Genomic DNA, 22,548 nt, shown 5'->3' with positions numbered 1-22,548 from the left:
TTAAATTGGTAAATTCTCTGATGGACCTGCTGGTTTCATTCACAAATAATATTTAACCATTATTCCTAGAATGATAATTCAGCCGAGCAGAAGAAAATTTTGGCAAATTAATGGAGCGACACCTAGCGTTGGTTTCTGAAGGTACATTCGAAAGAAGAAATAGCTGGAGAACGTTCATTCTTCTTTGAATTGTATTAAAAGAAATATGTTATCATATGAAGAACTTTCCATGCAGGAATTTGATCAGATGTTTCTTATTATTTATATTTATATTTCTCTAATTTGTGCATATAATTAAAATAGTTTGTATGAACTTAAAATATCAACTTCAAGATTATTCTATACTTAGAAAAAATTAAGTTCAAAATTATTCTATACTTTAAAAATATCAATTTCAAAATTATTCTAATAATTTAACTTTAAAAATATCAACTTCAAAATTATTCTAATAATTTAACTTTAAAAATATCAACTTCAAAGTTATTTTATACTTTAAAAATATCAACTTCAAAATTATTCTATACTTTAAAAATATCAATTTCAAAATTATTCTAATAATTAAACTTTAAAAATATCAACTTCAAAATTATTCTAATAATTAAACTTTAAAAATATCAACTTCAAAATTATTCTATACTTTATAATTCTATAGTTTAACATTTACAAACAAATATTGAATTAGCATAGTACATTTTGGTAGAAATATAATTATAAAATAACATGAGATACATACCTACCAGACTTTCATTCAATATTAACAAAAATTTATACAAAAACTGATGCAGAATTTAATTACCAAAATCGAATATTTTCGTGATTACGAAAGTAAAATTTATTCCACCGCAGATTTTTAAGAAATGTATGTTTTCAAGGGGTTTACTGTTGAAGTGGAAATTTTCTATTGCTGGGAGACATTAGCAATAGAAACTATTGCTATTTTATAGCTAAAAGATTGCTATTTTAGTAATAATTGCTATTGTTAAAGTATTGATATTTTAGCAATAGTTTCTGAGCTAAAATATTGCTATTTTAGCATTAATTTCTATAACTAAAAGATTGCTATTTTAGCAATATTTTAACAATAATTTCTATCGCTAAAATAGCAATATTTTAGTAAAAATTTCTATTGTTAAAGTTTTCATATTTTAGCAATAGCTTTTGAGTTAAAATATTGTTCTTTTAGCGATAGAAGTTTTTGTTAAAATATTACAAAAATATTACTACTTTAGCAATAGTTTCTGAGCTAAAATATTGTTCTTTTAGCGACAGAAGTTATTGTTAAAATATTGCTAAAGTATTACTATTTTAGCAATAGTTTCTGAGCTGAAATATTGCTATTTTTCCATAGCTAAAAGATTGCTATTTTAGCATTAACTTCTATAGCTAAAAGATTGCTATTTTGGTAATAACTTCTATTGTTAAAGTATTAATGTTTTAGCAATAGCTTACGAGCCAAAATATTGCTATTTCAGCAATAGGAGTTATTGTTAAAATATTGTTACAATATTACTATTTTAGCAACAGTTTTTGAGTCGAAATATTGCTATTTTAGTATTAATTTCCATAGCTAAAAGATTGCTATTTTAGTAATAATTCCTATTGTTAAAATATTAATGTTTTAGCAACAGTTTTTGAGCCAAAATATTGCTATTTTAGTATTAATTTCCATAGCTAAAAGATTACTATTTTAGTAATAATTCCTATTGTTAAAATATTAATGTTTTAGCAACAGTTTTTGAGCCAAAATATTGCTATTTTAGTATTAATTTCCATAGCTAAAAGATTGCTATTTTAGTAATAATTTCTATTGTTAAAGTATTAATGTTTTAGCAATAGCTTTTGGGCCAAAATATTGCTATTTCAGCAATAGAAGTTATTGTTAAAATATTGTTACAATATTACTATTTTAGCAATAGTTTTTGAGCTGAAATATTGCTATTTTAGTATTAATTTCCATAGCTAAAAGATTGCTGTTTTAGTAATAATTTCTATTGTTAAAGTATTGATATTTTAGCAATAGCTTTTGAGCCAAAATATTGCTATTTTAGTATTAATTTCCATAGCTAAAAAATTACTATTTTAGTAATAATTCCTATTGTTAAAATATTAATGTTTTAGCAATAGCTTTTGAGCCAAAATATTGCTATTTTAGCGATAGAAGTTATTGTTCAAATATTGCTAAAATAGTAATATTTTAGTAATAATTACTGAGCTGAAATATTGCTATTTTAGTATTAACTTCCATAGCTAAAAGATTGCTATTTTAGCATTAACTTCTATAGCTAAAAGATTGCTATTTTAGTAATAATTTCTATTGTTAAAGTATTGATATTTTAGCAATAGCTTTTGAGCTAAAATATTGATATTTTAGCAATAGAAGTTATTGTTAAACTATTGCTAAAATAGTAACATTTTAACACTGCTAACAAAAATTTATACGAAAACTGATTTAGAATTTAATTACCAAAATCGATTTTCGTGCATCTTACAGTAAAAATTACCTTACATAAAATAACATACATAATTGTAAAATAACATGTGTTACATACCTATCAGACTTTCATTCAATGCTAACAAAAATTTATGTAAAAACTGACAGAATTTAATTACCAAATCAAATATTTTCGTGCATTTTCTTGCACTAAGAATTACCTCACATAAAATCGACGAAGGCTTTATTTATCTGTCATTTACAAATAATCATGACAGTTTAAAAAAAAAAGAAAAGAGAAGAAGATCAAAGAGTTGTTGCAGTTTGGTCTCTTCGTAAAATAAAATTAAAACTGGCTCTGATCTTTAAGAGTAAAACAATTAAAGAGCTAATTGTTGGTTTAATATTTACTTTTATGCCAGTTCTTCCAAATTCTGTTAACACACCTGGTTGATATGGATCACAGCGATGTATAGGCTCTCTGCAAGTCACGTCTTTGCCAAATACACTTCCAATTGTAGATTCCAAAAATCTGTGCACGTAATTGTTCATAACGATTTTTAATTAAAGAGTATGACAATAATTTCTTTGAATTTTGATATTTTCACATTCGATTGAAAAACTACACGTGCTCAGCGAGCCATTTTTGCAGACAACATTCAGCTACTTTCACACAAGTTGCTAATTTTTTTTTTTCCTAATGAACTTACTTAAAACAGAAATTATTTCACGTTATTTAATTTACTAAAACCTTGCATAACGCTGTTAATATACATATTTACATATACAATCGCAGGTAGAATTTGAAAAAAATATATTAAAGTATATAAACCCGTGAATAAAAAGTTTTACGATTAAAGTATCCGCTAGCTTTGGTATTTTACAGAGTTTTGTTCGTTCTGTGCTTCATAAATGTATCTTGCGACAGTAATCTCTCACTTTAACGCTAAAGTTTCCCAAAGTTTGTCTTTTTTCATAACATTGATGATCATTTCTTGACTGATGTTCCACAATCTTGTGGCGAGTGCAGGATCCAACGCAGCGTTCGAAGGATCGCAACGATAGCAATTATTAAAATAAAATCCAGTCACTCCTTCCAACTCTGGTGCAGTCGCACAGAAGATCGACGTACTCGCAGCTTGTTGCTGCAAAATTTCAATTATTATAATCGAATTATTATTATTATAATCGAATTAATTTCTATAACTAAAAGATTGCTATTTTAGTAATAATTTCTATTGTTAAAGTATTAATATTTTAGCATTAATTTCTATAACTAAAAGATTGCTATTTTAGTAATAATTTCTATTGTTAAAGTATTTATATTTTAGCAATAGCTTTTGAGCTGAAATATTAATTTTTTAGAAATATAAGTTATTGTTAAAATATTACTATTTTAGTAATAGTTTCTGAACTGAAATATTGATATTTTGGCATTAACTTCTACAGCTAAAAGATTGCTATTTTAGTAATAATTTCTATTGTTAAAGTATTAATATTTTAGCAATAGCTTTTGACCTAAAATATTGTTATTTTAGCGATAGAAGTTATTGTTAAAATATTGCTAAAATAGTAATATTTTAACGATAGTTTCTGAGCTGAAATATTGCTATTTTGGCATTCACTTCTATCGCTAAAATGGCAATATTTTAGTAATAATTTCTATTGTTAAAGTATTTATATTTTAGCAATAGCTTTTGACCTAAAATATTGTTATTTTAGCGATAGAAGTTATTGTTAAAATATTGCTAAAATAGTAATATTTTAACAATAGTTTCTGAGCTGAAATATTGCTATTTTGGCATTCACTTCTATCGCTAAAATGGCAATATTTTAGCAATAATTTCTATTGTTAAAGTATTTATATTTTAGCAATAGCTTTTGAGCTGAAATATTAATTTTTTAGAAATATAAGTTATTGTTAAAGTATTGCTAAAATATTACTATTTTAGTAATAGTTTCTGAACTAAAATATTGATATTTTGGCATTAACTTCTACAGCTAAAAGATTGCTATTTTAGTAATAATTTCTATTGTTAAAATATTGATATTTTAGCAATAGCTTCTAAGTTAAAAGATTGCTATTTTTTTTATAACGTTTTTATTTCAAATAAACAATCCGCGTACCAGCGATTTGGTGAAAGGTCGCACCAGCATGAACAATAATCGTAGGGTCCAGGAATATCGAGACAACGACGAGAAGACCATATTTCCAGGATGGCAACTGAACACATTTACAGAAGGCCAACGTTTAGCTAATTCTTGGGCGAACAGTATGTTACAGAGTTTGGAATTGTTGTATGCTCCCATGAACCAATATTTGTACGCCGGAGGGGACAGAGTTAGTTGATGAAAATCTTCCACTGTCTTTAGAGATGAGAATCTGTAATTAAAAACAGAAGATCGTAACAGAAATATCGTTGTACGATGTTAAAAGCTGTCTTAAGCGATTGCCCACTAAACGATGAAGTAATAGCGCAACAAAATTATTTGAAGTATGTAAATGGTTTAAATTAAAAAGATGTGTTCCTGAAATTTCATTCGCAGATATTTATGAGGATTTATTATCGCTTGACAAGGTGTTTTATATTTATTTCGCTCCATTGTACGAAGTTAAAAGCTTTTAAAAAATATTTTCTATACAGATTTGAATTATTTTTATATACTATTTACAGAAATGTACAAATGTGCTACCAGAGGACAAAATTCTTCATACTTTAGTTAAGTATCAAATATACATAAACGAGATATTGTTGTCACCTTTATTAGATCTTCTGGAAATACGTAAAGAAAAAAATATGAAATACAAAGATTTATTAAATCTTCTGAACTGGAAATATGATTTTCCTACGTTACCAAAAATAGAAAGTAATATTAGCACTTTCTAATCTAGCAATAGATGTATTACTAGCATTTTTTTACTTTTTTATTCGTACTAAAAAAAAATATTAATTATTTTGCATATAAATAAATACTAGATAAACATGTATTAATATGCTAGTATTATTAGTATTATTTTAGTACTATTAGTATTTTTAGCTGTCTTGTTTCTTACTAAAAAAAAAAAATTAATTATATTGCATATAAATAAATACTAAATAAACACATAATTAATATGCTAGTATTATTAGTATCGTACTATTAGTATTATTTTAGTACTATTAGTATTTTTAACTACTATTAGTATTATTTTAGTACTATTAGTATTTTTAACTTTCTTGTTTCTTACTAAAAAAAAAAATAATTATTATTTTGCATATAAGTAGATACTAGATAAACATGTATTAATATGCTAGTATTATTAGTATCATACAATTAGTATTTTTAAGTATTATTAGTATTACTTTAGTACTATTAGTATTTTTAACTTTCTTGTTTATCTTATTAAAAAGAAAAAATAATAATTATTTTGCATATAAGTAAACACTAACTAAACATGTATTAATAGGCTATTACTATTAGTATTGTATTATTAGTATTTTTAAGTACTATTAGTATTATTTTAGTACTATCAGTATTTTTAACTCTCTTGTTTCTTACTAAAAAAAAAATAATTATTATTTTGCATACAAATAAACACTAGATAAGTATGTATTAATACACTATTACTATTAGTATTGTACTATTACTATTTTTAAGTGCTATTAGTACTATTTTAATACTATTAGTATTTTTAACTTTCTTGTTTCGTACTAAAAAAAAAATAATAATTATTTTGCATATAAGTAAATACTAGATAAACATGTATTAATATACTAGTATTATTAGTATTGTACTATTAACATTTTTAAGTACTATTAGTATATTATTTTAGTACTATTAGTATTTTTAACTTTCTTGTTTCTTACTAAAAAAAAAATATTAATTATTTTGCATGTAAATAAATACTAGATAAACATATAATTAATATTCTGTGATGAATTATGCAATTTCTTAGGGATACCTTCAGAATGTCGACATTACAGCACTACATATAATATAAATATATAATAAGTTCATTTCGTACTGTGTAACAATTACAATGTTATATTAAATACCTATGCGATTCACTTGAAACAATCACCACTCTGGAATTATTACAGCTTCGTATCGGATGCTCCAGCAGAAGGGTGAAATAAAATTGAGACAGATGGTTTACTTGGAATGTTGTTTCGTAACCATCGTCTGTAAGTTCATAAGGAGTAGCGAACACTCCAGCGTTCAATATAAGGATATGTAAAGTCCTGTGAATGTAAAACATTTAAATAATATTATTAATTCTTTTATAATTAATTTTGTTAATATTCATTTTAATTAAAAAAAATTTCTTTTACTATTAATTTTAATTTTTTTAATTTTCTTTTACTATTGATTTCAATTTTTTTAAATTTCTCTTACTATTAATTTTAATTTTTCTTAATTTCTTCTACTATTAATTTTAATTTTTTAAAATTTCTTTTACTATTAATTTTAATTTTTTAAAATTTCTTTTACTATTAATTTTAATAAAAAAAATTATTTTAACATTAATTTTAATTTTTTTAAATTTCCTTTTATTAATTTTAATTTTTTTAAATTTCTTTTACTATTAATCTTAATTTTTTAAAATCTTTTTTAATATTAATTTAAATTAAAAAAAATTTTTTTTTTTATTATTAATTTTTTTTAATATAGTTAATAATAATATATGAGATAATAGATTACAGATTAATTGCCTTTATTAACTTAAAGCTTACCTATATTTCTGTTTGAATTTTTCAGCAGCCTCTCGAACGCTGTGCAACGAGGATAAATTTAATTGCAACGTCTCGCATATTGCGTTCTCTCTTTCTTGTTTTATTTTCTGCACAGCCTCCGCACCTTTCTCTAGATTTCTACAAGCCAAAATAACTTTGCAGCCATGTAAAGCTAACGATCTAGCAGTTTCAAATCCTTAAAAAGCAGATCAAAAAGTTATGATAGCTAAGTAAAGAAAGATTGAGTCCTAAATTTAATAATATTCTCTGTCTTTTAATGCGTGTAGCACTTTAAAAGTCTTAACTTTAAGATAATAAGTAATGATAAGTAATGGTAATTTAATATTAAGTTTAATTACTGTATTCGCAACTGTTTTATGTAGTATAAATCAAGAATAATATTAAGTACGAAATTAATTACCTATTCCAGTATTTGCACCTGTAACGATAGCAATTTTGCCTCTCAAATCTCGTCCATGTAAAACAGATAACGCTGTGCTGCTACCATCGAAGCGTTGCCTCACAGGCTGAGAGGACTCTCTGTATTCCGTAGCGAATGCCAGCCTTGGATCGCTGTAAGTCGTTGTGCGATTCATATGATCAACGAATAACACTTGGCCATCCTCCGACATGCATCTTTCCCATCCAGATGGCAATTCTTGTCAACAAAACCAACATCGTCAAGCATCACTCACTTACACTTAACATTATAAGCTTTATAGTAACTATTTAATCACTCGTTATAATGCAAGAATGTAAAAAAAAGGCTAGCGTTAATTGGTTTTAATGTTACAATGTAAAGTAGAGTTTAGTTCTGTATTTTTATTGTATAAATAATTGATGAATAATTTGAGCGAGTGAATTTATAAATGTAAAGTAGAGTTTACTTCTGTATTTTTATTGTACAAATAATCGATGAACGATTTAAACGATCCTGATTAGCATGTGTGTATTTATATAGCAATATTGTACCTCCCTCGACGATCTTCGTACGACCAGTCCTGGGATGCGTCCACTGTGTGCCTTTCGTGTAGTGGCTACAAGAAAAAGGATAATGTACTTTGTATCGTAACATGTTTCTGTTAACAAATTGTTGACCAGTCATGAATTAACTTGCGTTATCTATCTCAATTTATGAAACTCAGGGCACTTAAAACTTAAGACGTTGAACAAGTGATTTATTTTGATCGCCAATTTCTAATGTTAGCTTCATGATAGATGTAATAGTATTGGAGTAGTTTCGATTGGATTAAGGATGCAACGAATCAAGTTGAACGTTGGTAATTTATTCAGATCACTAATTTCTAATATTAACTTTGCAGTAGAGGTAGCAACGTTGCAGTGGTTTTGAGTGGATTAAGGATGCAACGAATCAAGTTGAACGTTGATAATTTATTTGGATTGCTAATTTCTAATGTGCTAATGCATGCTAATTTCTAATGCAACGTTGAAGCAGTTCCGATTAGATCAAAGATCGCCAATTTCTAATATTAACTTTGCAGTAGAGGTAGCAACGTTGCAGTGGTTTTGAGTGGATTAAGGATGCAACGAATCAAGTTGAACGTTGATAATTTATTCGGATTGCTAATTTCTAATGCAACGTTGAAGCAGTTCCGATTAGATCAAAGATCGCCAATTTCTAATATTAACTTTGCAGTAGAGGTAGCAACGTTGGAGTGGTTTTGAGTGGATTAAGGATGCAACGAATCAAGTTGAACGTTGATAATTTATTCGGATTGCTAATTTCTAATGCAACGTTGAAGCAGTTCCGATTAGATCAAAGATCGCTAATTTCTAATATTAACTTTGCAGTAGAGGTAGCAATGTTGGAGTGGTTTTTAGTGGATTAAGGATGCAACGAATCAAGTTGAACGTTGATAATTTATTCGGATTGCTAATTTCTAATGCAATGTTGAAGCAGTTCCGATTAGATCAAAGATCGCCAACTTCTAATATTAACTTTGCAGTAGAGGTAGCAACGTTGCAGTGGTTTTGAGTGGATTAAGGATGCAACGAATCAAGTTGAGCGTTGATAATTTATTCGGATTGCTAATTTCTAATGTGCTAATGCATGCTAATTTCTAATGCAACGTTGAGGCAGTTCCGATTAGATCAAAGATTGCCAAAGCTCGCCAATTTCTATTATTAGCTTCGCAGTGGAGGTAACAGTGTTGGAGTAGTTCCGTTTAAATATACAGTGACTCGAGTACATTACTATTTAAATTACTACCATTTACTTCTACATTAAATTACAAAATAATATCCAGCGATATGAAATAGCTTCTATATAAAATTGCTGGTCAACAATGTGTTAACGCACAACAATAACAGTAATAATAATAAAGTATACAATGTTTACAGTTGTTATTTACTTTACATAATAAACGAATCCATTGGCAGTGGTCATTTCCTCCCACCCAGGAGGCAATTCGTCTTCGCTATCAGAATCATTTAAAATGCCCACCATTTTCTCCTTATTTATAAATTAATATCCTCAATCCTTCCTGATTTTACTTGTCGACTGCATTAACGTGAATGTCACAAATTCGTATAAAGTGACAACGTATGCATTCGCGTTACCAACATTGCAGTTAAAACAAAACGGTGATAATCTTATCAGCCAGAGATAAAACGAACAATTCCATTACGAGCAGGTCTTATGTAACTGTAAACAAATTAATCAAACATGTTATATTCGTATATTTTATATATTGATATTATGTTGTGTAAGAAAGTGGGGGAAATATTGATAAAAAAATAAAACAGCGAGATTAATCTTTGTGATTAACAGTCGATACATTTGCATCAGTGGCGGCTCGCGTACGGGCACTGTGGAACTAAAATACCTATTTTCATTTAATATCAATATTAAAATTAATATAACCTATTTCTATTTAATATTAATATTAATATAACCTTTCTTTCTTTCATTCTTTCTTTACACTTGTGCAATGTATAATTGTTAAGTTTAAATGTCAGTAGCCATTTTTACAGTTCGTGAAAAAAATTGAAAAATCCTTGTTACGAAACTGTGCGGGTTGCGTAATTAACAGTCTGCACCAGTGGCGGCTTGCGTATAGGCACTGTGGATCTGAAACGCCTATTTCCACTTAATATCAATATTAATATTAATATAACCTATTTCTATTTATTATTAATATTAATATAACCTATTTCTACTTAATATTAATATTAATAAAACCTATTTCTATTTATTATTAATATTAATATAACCTATTTCTATTTAATATTAATATTAATCTAGCCTATTTCTATTTAATATTAATATAACCTTTCTTTCTTTCATTCTTTCTTTACACTTGTACAATGCATAATTGTTAAGTTTAAATGTTAGTAGCCATTTTTACAGTTTGTGAAAAAGATAAAAAAATCTTTGTTACGAAATTGTGCGCCTTGCAGTTCGAACGATACGGTATTTGGGTGTTGAGCGCGTATAGGGAGCTGTGCGCATGCGCGCCTGTATAGAGAGCTGTGCGCATGCGTACGTATAGGAAGCTGTGTGTATGCACGTGTAGGAATTGTGCGCATGCGCGCGTAAGAAGCTGTGTGTAGGCGCGTATAGAGATTGTGCGCATGCGCGCATTTAAAAAGCTGTGCGCATGCGTACGTATAGGAAGCTGTATACATGCGCGCATGCGTACATATAGGAAGCTACGCGCATGCGCGCGAAGGAGACTGCGATCACAATATACAGCAGCGAAGCTTTCTGTCGGCCACTTTGATGTCGGTGTTCCAAAAAATTGAGTGCGCATGCGCGTCAGAAAAATCTGGATTTTAATGTCACTTGCATTTTTTTACACTCTATCTGCTCAAATTATTTTTACGTTTAGTTAATCGAGGTTTCATGAAAATAATAAATGTATTATTTCTAATACAGTGATAAATAAGGAAAGAAAGCAAAAGTCGAAATAATATAAAATGCACATATTACTATGACTATAAAAACATAAGAACATAAATATTATACAAGATAAACAAGAGAAAATATAATGAAAAATATATTAAAATCTATTTTAAAGTTATTTTATATATATATATATCTAATACTTATATATACAAATATATCGATAATAAACGTATAATATCTTAAAAGTAAAGGTTTCATTAATGAAAGAAACGAAGATATCATATTTTTAATAAAAATATACTTCTGTAACATCATCTGCGCATGTCTTCTTGCCTGCTAAGAAAGAGAGAAAGAAAAAATAAAGAGCAAGTGAGGCCAAGAAGTTCAGATGACTCTGCGAACTGAATTTGAATGACGCGCATGCGCACTCCACTTTTTTTTCACATCAACATCAATGTTACCGACAGAGAGTTGCGCTACTGTATACTATGGTAACACCACAATAGCGAAACTTTCTGTCGGCCACTTTGGTGTCGGTGTTTGAAAAAATTGAGTGCGCATGCGCGTCAGAAAAATCCAGATCGCAGAGCCATCTGGATTTCAATCTCAAAAATATATTTTATATATATGTAATAATAATATCTATCTATTTTAATGGAAAATATATTTTTATTAAAAATACGATATCTTCGTTTCTTTCATTAATGAAATTTTTACTTTTAAGATATTATATGTCTGTTACCGATATATGTGTATATATAGGTATTAAGTATATATAAGATAACTTTAAAATAGATTTTAAAATAAAATATACAGTGTATAATATGTATAAATTGTATTTTTCATTATATAATATCTCTTGTTTATCTTATATTATATTTATGTTCTTACATTTTTATAGTCACAGTAACATGTGTATTTTATATTTTTTCGATTTTTGCTTTCTTCCCTTATTTTTCAGTGTATTAGAAATAATACGTTTATTATTTTTATGAAATTTTGATTAACTAAATTTTAACATAAGTTGGGCACATAGAGAGTAAAAAATGCAAGTGAGATTGAAATCCAGATGGTTCTGCAATCTGGATTTTTATGACGCGCATGCGCACTCTATTTTTTCACGCCAACATCAAAGTTGCCGACTGAGAGTTGCGCTGCTGTATACCATGGTAACACTGTAAAGAACAGACGGCTCTGTGGACTAAATTTTAGTGACGCGCATGCGCACTCCACTTTTTTTTCACTCCAACATCAAAGTTACCGACAGAGAGTTGCGCTACTGAATACTGTGATGATATTGTAACGTGCAGATGGCTCATTAAAATAGATAGATATTATTATTTTATATATATATAATATATTTTTGAGATTGAAATCCAGATGGCTCTGTGATCTGGATTTTTCTGACACGCATGCGCACTCAATTTTTTGGAACACCGACATCAAAGTTACCAACAGAGAGTTGCACTACTGTATACCATGGTAATATTGTAAACAGCAGATGGTTCTGTGAACTAAATTTTAGTGACGCGCATGCGCACTCCACTTTTTTTCACTCCAACCTCAATGTTACCGACAGAGCATTGCGCTATTGTACATTATGGCAATACTGTAATGTACAGATGGCTCTGTAAACTAAATTTTAGTGACGCGCATGCGCACTCCACTATTTTTTCACGTCAACATCAAAGTTGCCGACAGAGAGTTGCGCTGCTGTATACTCTGATGATACTAAAGTGCAAATGGCTCTGTGAACTGGATTTTAATGACGCGCATGCGCACTGCACTTTTTTTTCCACGTCAACATCAATGTTACCGACGGAAAGTTGCGCTACTGTATACTACGGTAATACTGTAAAATGCAAATGACTCTGTGAACTAAATTTTAGTGACACGCATGCGCACTCCACTTTTTTTCACGTCAACCTCAATGTTACCGACAGAGAGTTGCGCTACTGTATACCATGGTAATAGTGTAAAGTGCAGATGGCTCTGTTGGACTAAATTTTAATGACGCGCATGCGCACTCAACTATTTTTTCACGCCAACATCAACGTTACCGACAGAGAGTTGCGTTACTGAAAACCGTAATGATATTGTAAAGTGTAGATGGCTCTGTTGGACTAAATTTTAATGACGCGCATGCGCACTCCCCTTTTTTCACTCCAACCTCAATGTTACCGACAGAGCATTGCGCTACTGTACACTATGGTAATACTGTAAAGTGCAGATGGCTCTGCGAATTAAATTTCAATGACGCGCATGCGCATTTCACTTTTCTTTTCACTCCAACCTCAATGTTACCGACAGAGAGTTGTGCTATTGTATACTGTGATGATGCTAAAGTGCGGATGTCTTTGTGAACTAAATTTTAATGACGCGCATGCGCACTTCCTTTTTTATGCCAACCTCAATGCTACCGACAGAGAACATTGTATACTCTAATGATACTAAAGTGCAGATGGCCTTGTGAACTAAATTTTAGTGACGCGCATGCGCACTCCATTTTTCACGCCAACATCGATGTTACCGACAGAGAGTATTGTATACTCTGATGATATTATAAAGTGCAGATGGCTCTGTGAACTAAATTTTAGTGACGCGCATGCGCACTCCATTTTTCACGCCAACATCGATGTTACCGACAGAGAGTATTGTATACTCTGATGCTATTATAAAGTGCAGATGGCTCTGTAAACTAAATTTTAGTGACGCGCATGCGCACTCCACTATTTTTTCACGTCAACATCAAAGTTGCCGACAGAGAGTTGCGCTGCTGTATACTGTGGCAGTTTCAGTTCGAAATACAACAAACATGGAGAGCACGTTGGTATCCCGCGGGATGCAGTGGGTTCAGTGACAGCGTGACAATAACTGTCAGTAATAATAACTGTTAAATAAAACGCCATGTCCCATTCGCTACAATTAATCAGCGGGCCTCTTCTAATTCTGTTAACGATACCTCTGAGCAATGCCGTTGATCGCACCTACGAGATCGACTGCAGTAACCTACGAATGGGACAGTACATCTGTCCACATCCGGATTATGATTTCATAGACCCGAAAACGCAACAGCCGAAAGGCTGCACGAAAGAGAACAAAGCCAAAGGTACGTGAAACGGTTCGTTCTTCGTTTCTTCGAAATTTGTTGCAATTTGCAAACATAACCTATGCGTTTCGAATTTTAATTCTTTCCTAACTTTTGAATCTTTTTAGCTATTTAGTTGATTTTAACGAGTATATTCCTCATGAAAAAAGTGGAAAATATTGTGTTATTTTTTTTTTACTCCTAAATTTGTTACAATTTGTGAACATAACCTATGCATTTCGAATTTTAATTCTTTCCTAACTTTTGAATCTTTTTAGCTATTTAGTTGATTTTAACGAGTATATTCGTCATGAAAAAAGTAAAAAATATTGTGTTATTTTTTTACTCCTAAATTTGTTATAATTTGTGAACATAACCTATGCGTTTCGAATTTTAATTCTTTCCTAACTTTTGAATCTTTTTAGCTATTTAGTTGATTTTAACGAGTATATTCCTCATGAAAAAAGTGGAAAATATTGTGTTATTTTTTTTTTTACTCCTAAATTTGTTACAATTTGTGAACATAACCTATGCGTTTCGAATTTTAATTCTTTCCTAACTTTTGAATCTTTTTAGTTATTTAGTTGATTTTAACGAGTATATTCGTCATGAAAAAAGTGGAAAATATAGTGTTATTTTTTTTTTACTCCTAAATTTGTTACAATTTGTGAACATAACCTATGCATTTCGAATTTTAATTCTTTTATAACTTTTGAATCGTTTTAGTCAATTAACTGGCTTTAAATTCGTCGAATTTTAATTCTTTTCTAGCTTTTGAATCGTTTTAGCGAATTAACTGGCTTTAAATTCGCCATGAGTGAAATGTCTGTTGTTTACTCCTAAATTTGTTGCAATTTGCAAACATAACCTATGCGTTTCGAATTTTAATTCTTTTATAACTTTTGAATCGTTTTAGTCAATTAACTGGCTTTAAATTCGTCGAATTTTAATTCTTTTCTAGCTTTTGAATCGTTTTAGCGAATTAACTGGCTTTAAATTCGCCATGAGTGAAATGTCTGTTGTTTACTCCTAAATTTGTTGCAATTTGCAAACATAACCGATGCGTTTTGAATTTTAATTCTTTTCTGGCTTTTTAATCGTTTTAGCTATTTAATTGGTTTTGACGAGTATAATCGTCACGAAAAGAGTGGAAAATTTTGTGTTATGACGACTATATTCGTCGTAAGTGAAATGTCCCTTGTTTACTCCTAAATTTGTTATAATTGTGAACATAGCCTATGCGTTTCGAATTTTAATTCAAAACTAATAATTAACAGCGGAAAATTTAGTGTTCTAACGAATATATTCGTTGTGAGTGAAATGCTCATTTTTTATTCCTAAATTTGTAACAATTTGAGACCATAATCTATGCGTTTCAAATTTTAATTCTCTTCTAGCTTTCGAATCGTTTTAATCATTTAACTGACTTTAAGGAGCCAGAAAAGAGTGGAAACTGTTGTGTTACGACAATTATGTTCGTCATGAGTGAAATGTCTGTTGTTTACTCCGAAATTTGTTAGAATTGCGAACATAATCTATGCGTTTCAAATTTTAATTCCAAACTAATAATTAATAGTGGAAAATTTAGTGTTATGACGATTATATTCGTCGTCGGTGAAATGGCTGTTGTTTACTTCTAAATTTGTTACAATTTTCGAACGTGACCTATGTGTTTCGAATTTTAATTCTTTTTTAGCTTTTGAATCGCTTTAGCTATTTAATTGGTTTTGACAAGTATACTCGTCATGAAGAAATTGGAAAATGTTGTGTTATGATGAGTATATTCGTCGTGAAAAAAATGGAAAATATTGTATTATGACAAGTATACTCGTCATGAAAAAAGTGGAGAATATTGGAGTATATTTGTCGTGAATAAAAAGTAGTGATAATTTGCAGTTTGAATTGCGATTCTAATGGAAACTAAATAATACTTTGTAATATCAAAAGGTATTAGTTAACCCATTCGCTGCCAAGCCCAGATTATATGAAGCTATTTCCATTGCCATTTATATTTGGAGTGGTATTGTTTACCAAAGTTCTGTTATTTCTTGGTAAAAGTACATATATTATCATACATAATCATTTGCATGCATAAAATCAAAGACGAGTATACTCGTCCTTGGCAGCGAATCAGTTAAATAATATCAAACAGTTGCATTGGAATAAGTGAATTCCTCTAATAAACTTTAATATTCCCTCAGAGAGGACATCTGAGTGATATACTAAAATTACACTTATATCATTTTATAGTTTTAATTTGCCAGCGATATCTAAATTGATTTTGGCAACGAAAGAAAACAAAACAAAAATGAGTCGTTTTAGCAATCTTTCTATGAAAAGTAACTCAGAAAGTGTTAAAATACATATTCTTAAATGTTTGTTCATATTAATAATTCTTTTTCTCTCTGACTCTACGCCCTTTCTGATTTTCTACATCAGAAAATTAATATTACTGTCTGTATCTCAGTTTCATATTAAGTAAATGTACAAGTAATTGGAAAACTAATTTAAAGATTTCATTCTTTTTTTTTAAATTTAATCCACAGTTTTCAGATACTATTTACTACTTATTTTCCAAATTTCATTGAAATCCTACTATTAGTTGCGAAGATATTACTTATTTTCTAAAGGATGCGCATTCTTTGTATTTCATTTACTCTATTATCCATCCATATGTAGGAAATTTATTAATTAATGACAATTACACGATTATTAGATAGTTCTTTTAAATTAAGATATTACTTGGAAGACTGCTCATAAACAACTGCTTCATCGTTTCAAAACATTCACAGAAAAAACTCATTTACTCCGCACATTCACTCTCGCTCGCATTCTAGACTATTCCACGCATATAACATTTGAAACTTGAATTATTGATTAATTTTTAAAGTAAGATAATTTCATTATCCTACACGTAGTGCGTTAAGATAACAAAAGCAATACAAAATACTTAAACTTATATATCCATCTTTCTGTTGCCAGTGTTGTGCCTGGCTGCGGATGGCCTTATTTGTGCGGAAACAAAGAATAATACATTCAAGAAGGATATTCCTTGCAAATGGACGTAAGTATATATGTGTATATGCACATATATTGTCGTAGATACGACTCTTTCATATTATTCCAATCTTAAAATACGGAGTGTCCATAAATTAAGGTTTATCTTAATAACAAAACAATATAACTCTTAATCGGATACAGTAAATGAAACATAAGTTATACCATAATATATGGCTCTACTCATTAAGTTTTGAACCTTACGTAAACATTAAATATTCTTGCTATCATGCTCAATATCAAGCCTTGTATAATATATAATATATAATAATAATAATGTACAATAATAATGTATAAATAATAATAATGTATATAATAATAATAATGTATAAATAATAATAATAATGTACAATAGTAATGTATAATATAATGCATAATATAATATATAATGTATAATATAATAATAATAATAATATAATATATAATATATAATAATCCGTACAAAACAGCAGTTTCTGTTATTGTGATATTGCAACAACGGATCAGGAAACATGCACAATATCAAGCCTTGTGTAATATATAAATTATAATATATAATAATAATGTATAATATAATGCATAATATAATATGTAATGTATAATATAATAATAATAATGTAGTATATAATATATAATAATCTGTACAAAACAGGAGTTCCTGATATTGTGATACCGCAACAACGGATCAAAGAACATACATATCAAGTCTTGTGTAATATATAAAATATAATATATAATAATCTGTACAAAACAGCAGTTCCTGATATTGTGATATCGCAACAACGGATCAAAGAATATACATAATATCAAGCCTTGTGTAATATATAAAATATAATATATAATATATAAATGTAATATGTAATAATGTATAATAATATTAATATCAAATACTATAATTATAATATATAAATATAATGTATAATATATAATATATAGTAATCTGTACAAAACAGTAGTTCCTAATATTATGTAATATTACAACAACGAATCAGAGATGCCATTGGCACAATCACGCCAGACACGTTTTAGAAAATAAATTGCGCCAAATACATTTTAGAACATATGGCAAGAGATTGAATACCAGTTTGATATTTTAAGTGTTACCAGAGGTATTAAATGTTTAAATATAAGGTTCAAAACTTAATGAGAAGAGGTATACATGGTATAACACATGTTTCAATTACTGTATCCAATTAAGAGTTACATTATTTTGTTATTGGGGTGTACATTTATACAAACACCCTGTATATAGAATCATCTTGCGGTACCAAAAATATTTAAAAATATCTGAGATTATTTATCATCACAATTAACTATTGCATTTAGTATCTTGTCGTACTAAAAAATATTAAAAAATATCTAAGACTATTTATCATCACAATTAACAATTGCATTTAGTATCTTGTCGTACTAAAAATATTAAAAAATATCTAAGACTATTTATCATCACAATTAACAAACACATTTAGTACTTAGAAGCTTAAAAAAAATCATATTTATCCTCACAATTAACAATTGCATTTAGTATTTTGTCGTACTAAAAATATTAAACAATATCTAAGACTATTTATCACCATAATTAACAATCACATTTAGTACTTAGAAGCTTAATGAAAATCATATTTATCCTCACAATTAACAATTGCATTTAGTATTTTGTCGTACTAAAAATATTAAACAATATCTAAGACTATTTATCATCACAATTAACAATTGCATTTAGTATCTTGTCGTGCTAGAAATATTAAAAGATATCTAAGACTATTTATCATCATAATTAACAATTGCATTTAGTACTTAGAAGCTTAAAAAAAATCATATCTATCCTCACAATTAACAATTGCATTTAGTATTTTGTCGTATTAAAAATATTAAAAAATATCTAAGACTATTTGTCATCACAATTAACAATTACATTTAGTACTTAGAAGCTGAATAAAACTTATATGCTAATTTGTAGTAATTCTGTTTTCTTTTTTTCATTCTTGCAGAAACGGATACTCATTCGAGACGTCATTGTTGCTTTCCATATTCCTTGGCATGTTCGGAGCAGACAGGTTTTACCTAGGATATCCAGCGTTGGGCCTGCTAAAACTGAGTACACTGGGATTCCTCTTCTTGGGCCAGTTCGCCGATGTAATACTTATTGCAACACAAATCGTAGGACCTGCTGACGGTTCCCATTACGTGATGCCATACTACGGTGCAGGGATTCATATAATAACTATCAACAACTTTACGTACAGAGTACCACAGTACGATTGCTGAACAGATCAATGCTACGACTAAGAATGATATAATGGTTGAGACGAAAGATTGCAAAGCCATTGCTTTAATCGATGCAACGATATACGATACGATCCTAGAATTGAGTCCTATCTCTGCAAATTACTATGCGCTCTATTTTTATGTATGAACAGAGGAAGGGATCGTCTTGTAGATATATATTTCAACGAAACATTGTATATAACAATTTGTTACTAATTTATGTTACCTACTGCCGGTACAGTTGTGTAATAAATTTTGCTTTTATTTCTAATCATCTCTCCTTGAAAAATTCTTCATCTTTCAGAGTATCTTCATAAATGTGTTTTAAGTCTACGTGTTCTACAAGGTGGTTCTATTGTTACACTGGCATCTTTTCTGTGAGTTTCAAGTATTAATTAGGATAATTAAGTGAAGAAGGACAGTACAGGCCACTAATTCTCAACAGAAACCCAGCGTGCATTATCTTTAATACTACAAAGTTCCATATTAATTTGGATAATTAAATGAAGAAGGACAGTATTACCAAAAATCTCAATATGAATTATTTTTAATACAACAAACTTCCATGTTGATTGGGATAATTAAATGAAGAAGGACATTACAGGTCACTGACTCTCATCATGAAGAAATCTTAGCATAAATTATCTTCAATACAACAAATTTCAAAATTAATTTGGATATTTAAATGAAGAATAATATTATACTAACTCTTATCAGAAATTCCAGCATGAGTTATCTTTAATACAACAAAGTTCCATATTAATTAGGATAATTAAGTGAAGAAGGATATTACACTAACTCTCATCAGAAATCCTTGGGTGAATTATTCTTAATACAACAAATTTTATTAGGATAATTGAATGAAGAAGGACATTACATACTACTATCTTTCACCATGAAGAAATCTCTGTATGAATTGTCTTCAGCACAACAAAGTTCCATATTAATTGAGGTATTTAATTGAAGAAGAATATTATACTAACTCATATCAGAAACCCCAGTGTAAATTATTATCTAAATAATTAATTGTTTATTATCTTTAATACAACAAAGTTGCATATCGATTAGGATAATTAAATGAAAAAGGACATTACATGCTACTAACTCTCATGAAGAAATCTCTAGATTAATTATCTTCAATACAACAAACTTCCATATTAATTGAGGTATTTAAATGGAGAAGAATATTATACTAACTCTTATCAGAAAACCCCAGTGTGAATTATCTTTAATATAACAAAGCTCGATATTGATTGGGATAATTAAATGAAGAAGGTCATAACATGCTAGAAACTCTCACCAGAAATGCAAGCATGAATTCTCTTCAATACAGCAATGTTCTATGATGATTAGAATAATTAAATGAAGAAGGACGGTATATACTACTAACTCTTATTAGAAATCTCAGCGTGAATTATCTTTAATACCACAATGTTCCATATTAATTAGGATAATTAAATGAAGAAGGACATTACACGCCAGTAACTCTCCTTAGAGATCTCAGCATAATTTATCTTCAATATAATAAAGCTCCATATTAATTAAGATAATTAAATGAAGAAGGACATTACACGTCAGTAACTCTCCTTAGAGATCTCAGCATAAATTATCTTCAATATAATAAAGCTCCATATTAATTAAGATAATTAAATGAAGAAGGACAGTACATGCTACTAACTCTCATCAGAAATCTCAGCGTGAATTATCTTTAATACAACAAAACTCCATATTAATTGAGGTATTTAAATGGAGAAGAATATTATACTAACTCTTGTCAAAAATTCCAGTATGAATTATCTTTAATATAACAAAGCTCCATATTGATTAGAATAATTAAATGAAGAAGGTCAGTGTACATGCTACTAACTCTCATCAGAGATCTCAGCATGCATTATTTTTAGTACAACAATTCCATATTAATTACGATTTTTAGGTGAAGAAGGATATTACACTGACTCTCCCCAAAAATCCCTGGTTGAATTATCTTTAATACAACAAAGCTCCATATTGATTAGGATAACTAAATAAAGGACAGTGTACATGCTACTAACTCTCATCAGAAATCTCAGCGTGAATTATCTTTAGTACAACAAAGTTCCACATTATTTAGGATAATAAAATTAAGTAGGATGTTACACTAACTCTCACTAAAAATTCTTGGGCGAATTATCTTTAACACAACTAAGTTCTATATTGATTAGGATAAATGAAGAAGGACATTACAGGCCATTAACTTTCACCAGAAATCTCAGCATGAATTATCTTCAATACAGCAAAGCTCTATGTTGATTAGAATAATTAAATGAAGAAGGACATTACGTACTACTAACTCTCATGAAGAAATCCCAGCATGAATTATCTTTAATACAACAAAGCTTCATACTGATTCGGATAATTAAATGAAGAAGGGTATTACATTAACTCTCACCAGAAATCCCTGGTTGAATTATTTTTAATACAACAAGGTTCTATATTTATTTGGATAATTAAATGTAGAAGGACATTATAAACCACTAATTTTCACCAGAAATCCCAGCATGAATTATCTTTAATACAACAAAGCTCCATATTGATTAGGATAACTAAATGAAGGACATTACAGGCCACAAACTTTCACCAGAAATCCCAGCATGAATTATCTTTAATACAACAAAGCTCCATATTGATTAGGATAACTAAATGAAGGACATTACAGGCCACTAACTTTCACCAGAAATCTCAGCATGAATTATCTTCAATACAACAAAGCTCTATGTTGATTAGAATAATTAAATGAAGAAGGACATTACATACTACTAACTCTCATTAGAAATCTCAGCAGGAATTATCCTTAATACCACAATGTTCCATATTAATTAGGATAATTAAATGAAGAAGGGCATTACATGCCAGTAACTCTCCTTAGAGATCTCAGCATAAATTATCTTCAATATAATAAAGCTCCATATTAATTAAGATAACTAAATAAAGAAGGACAGTGTACATGCTACTAACTCTCATGAAGAAATCCCAGCATGAATTATCTTTAATACAACAAAGCTTCATACTGATTCAGATAATTAAATGAAGAAGGGTATTACATTAACTCTCACCAGAAATCCCTGGTTGAATTATTTTTAATACAACAAGGTTCTATATTTAT

At 28.9% G+C, this 22,548-nt stretch overlaps 2 protein-coding genes across 3 annotated transcripts; one reads left to right on the top strand and one right to left on the bottom strand.

The window, feature by feature from the left end:
* Positions 1–3,343: 3,343 nt before the first annotated feature.
* Positions 3,344–9,654, bottom strand: Wwox (WW domain-containing oxidoreductase). 2 transcript variants are annotated; one of them, XM_076906832.1, is made up of 7 exons: positions 9,519–9,654; positions 8,119–8,183; positions 7,568–7,804; positions 7,147–7,342; positions 6,469–6,654; positions 4,559–4,814; positions 3,344–3,576 (listed from the first exon to the last, which is right to left on the bottom strand). In XM_076906832.1, the coding sequence occupies exons 1-7, from the start codon at positions 9,611–9,613 to the stop codon at positions 3,367–3,369; spliced, it is 1,245 nt and encodes a 414-aa protein (XP_076762947.1). In that variant the 5' UTR covers positions 9,614–9,654; the 3' UTR covers positions 3,344–3,366. The 2 variants fall into 2 exon arrangements, with proteins under 2 accessions (XP_076762947.1, XP_076762948.1); XM_076906833.1 differs by having other exon boundaries at positions 9,524–9,638.
* A 4,204-nt stretch (positions 9,655–13,858) lies between these two features.
* Positions 13,859–19,677, top strand: Bisc (TM2 domain-containing protein 1 biscotti). Its single transcript, XM_076906768.1, has 3 exons — positions 13,859–14,123; positions 17,085–17,166; positions 19,130–19,677. Exons 1-3 carry the CDS (start codon positions 13,922–13,924, stop codon positions 19,404–19,406), a joined length of 561 nt encoding a protein of 186 aa, XP_076762883.1. The 5' UTR covers positions 13,859–13,921; the 3' UTR covers positions 19,407–19,677.
* The last annotated feature ends 2,871 nt before the right edge of the window (positions 19,678–22,548 follow it).

This window comes from Xylocopa sonorina, chromosome 14 (assembly GCF_050948175.1).
Source record: "Xylocopa sonorina isolate GNS202 chromosome 14, iyXylSono1_principal, whole genome shotgun sequence".
NCBI lineage: Eukaryota > Metazoa > Arthropoda > Insecta > Hymenoptera > Apidae > Xylocopa > Xylocopa sonorina.
Note: the sequence above shows the minus strand (reverse complement) of the source record. Positions and strands in the feature narration are given on the sequence as shown.

Excerpts from the sequence above, each read along its gene's own strand:
- Wwox (XM_076906832.1), bottom strand. The coding sequence starts at position 9,613 with ATGGTGGGCATTTTAAATGATTCTGATAGCGAAGACGAATTGCCTCCT. Across the intron at positions 7,805-8,118 it reads TACGAAGATCGTCGAGGGAG|AATTGCCATCTGGATGGGAA; the intron begins GTACAATATTGC and ends TTTGTTGACAAG. Across the intron at positions 4,815-6,468 it reads GTTTCAAGTGAATCGCATAG|ATTCTCATCTCTAAAGACAG; the intron begins GTATTTAATATA and ends TTTTAATTACAG.
- Bisc (XM_076906768.1), top strand. The coding sequence starts at position 13,922 with ATGTCCCATTCGCTACAATTAATCAGCGGGCCTCTTCTAATTCTGTTA. Across the intron at positions 14,124-17,084 it reads GAAAGAGAACAAAGCCAAAG|TGTTGTGCCTGGCTGCGGAT; the intron begins GTACGTGAAACG and ends TTCTGTTGCCAG. Across the intron at positions 17,167-19,129 it reads GATATTCCTTGCAAATGGAC|AAACGGATACTCATTCGAGA; the intron begins GTAAGTATATAT and ends TCATTCTTGCAG.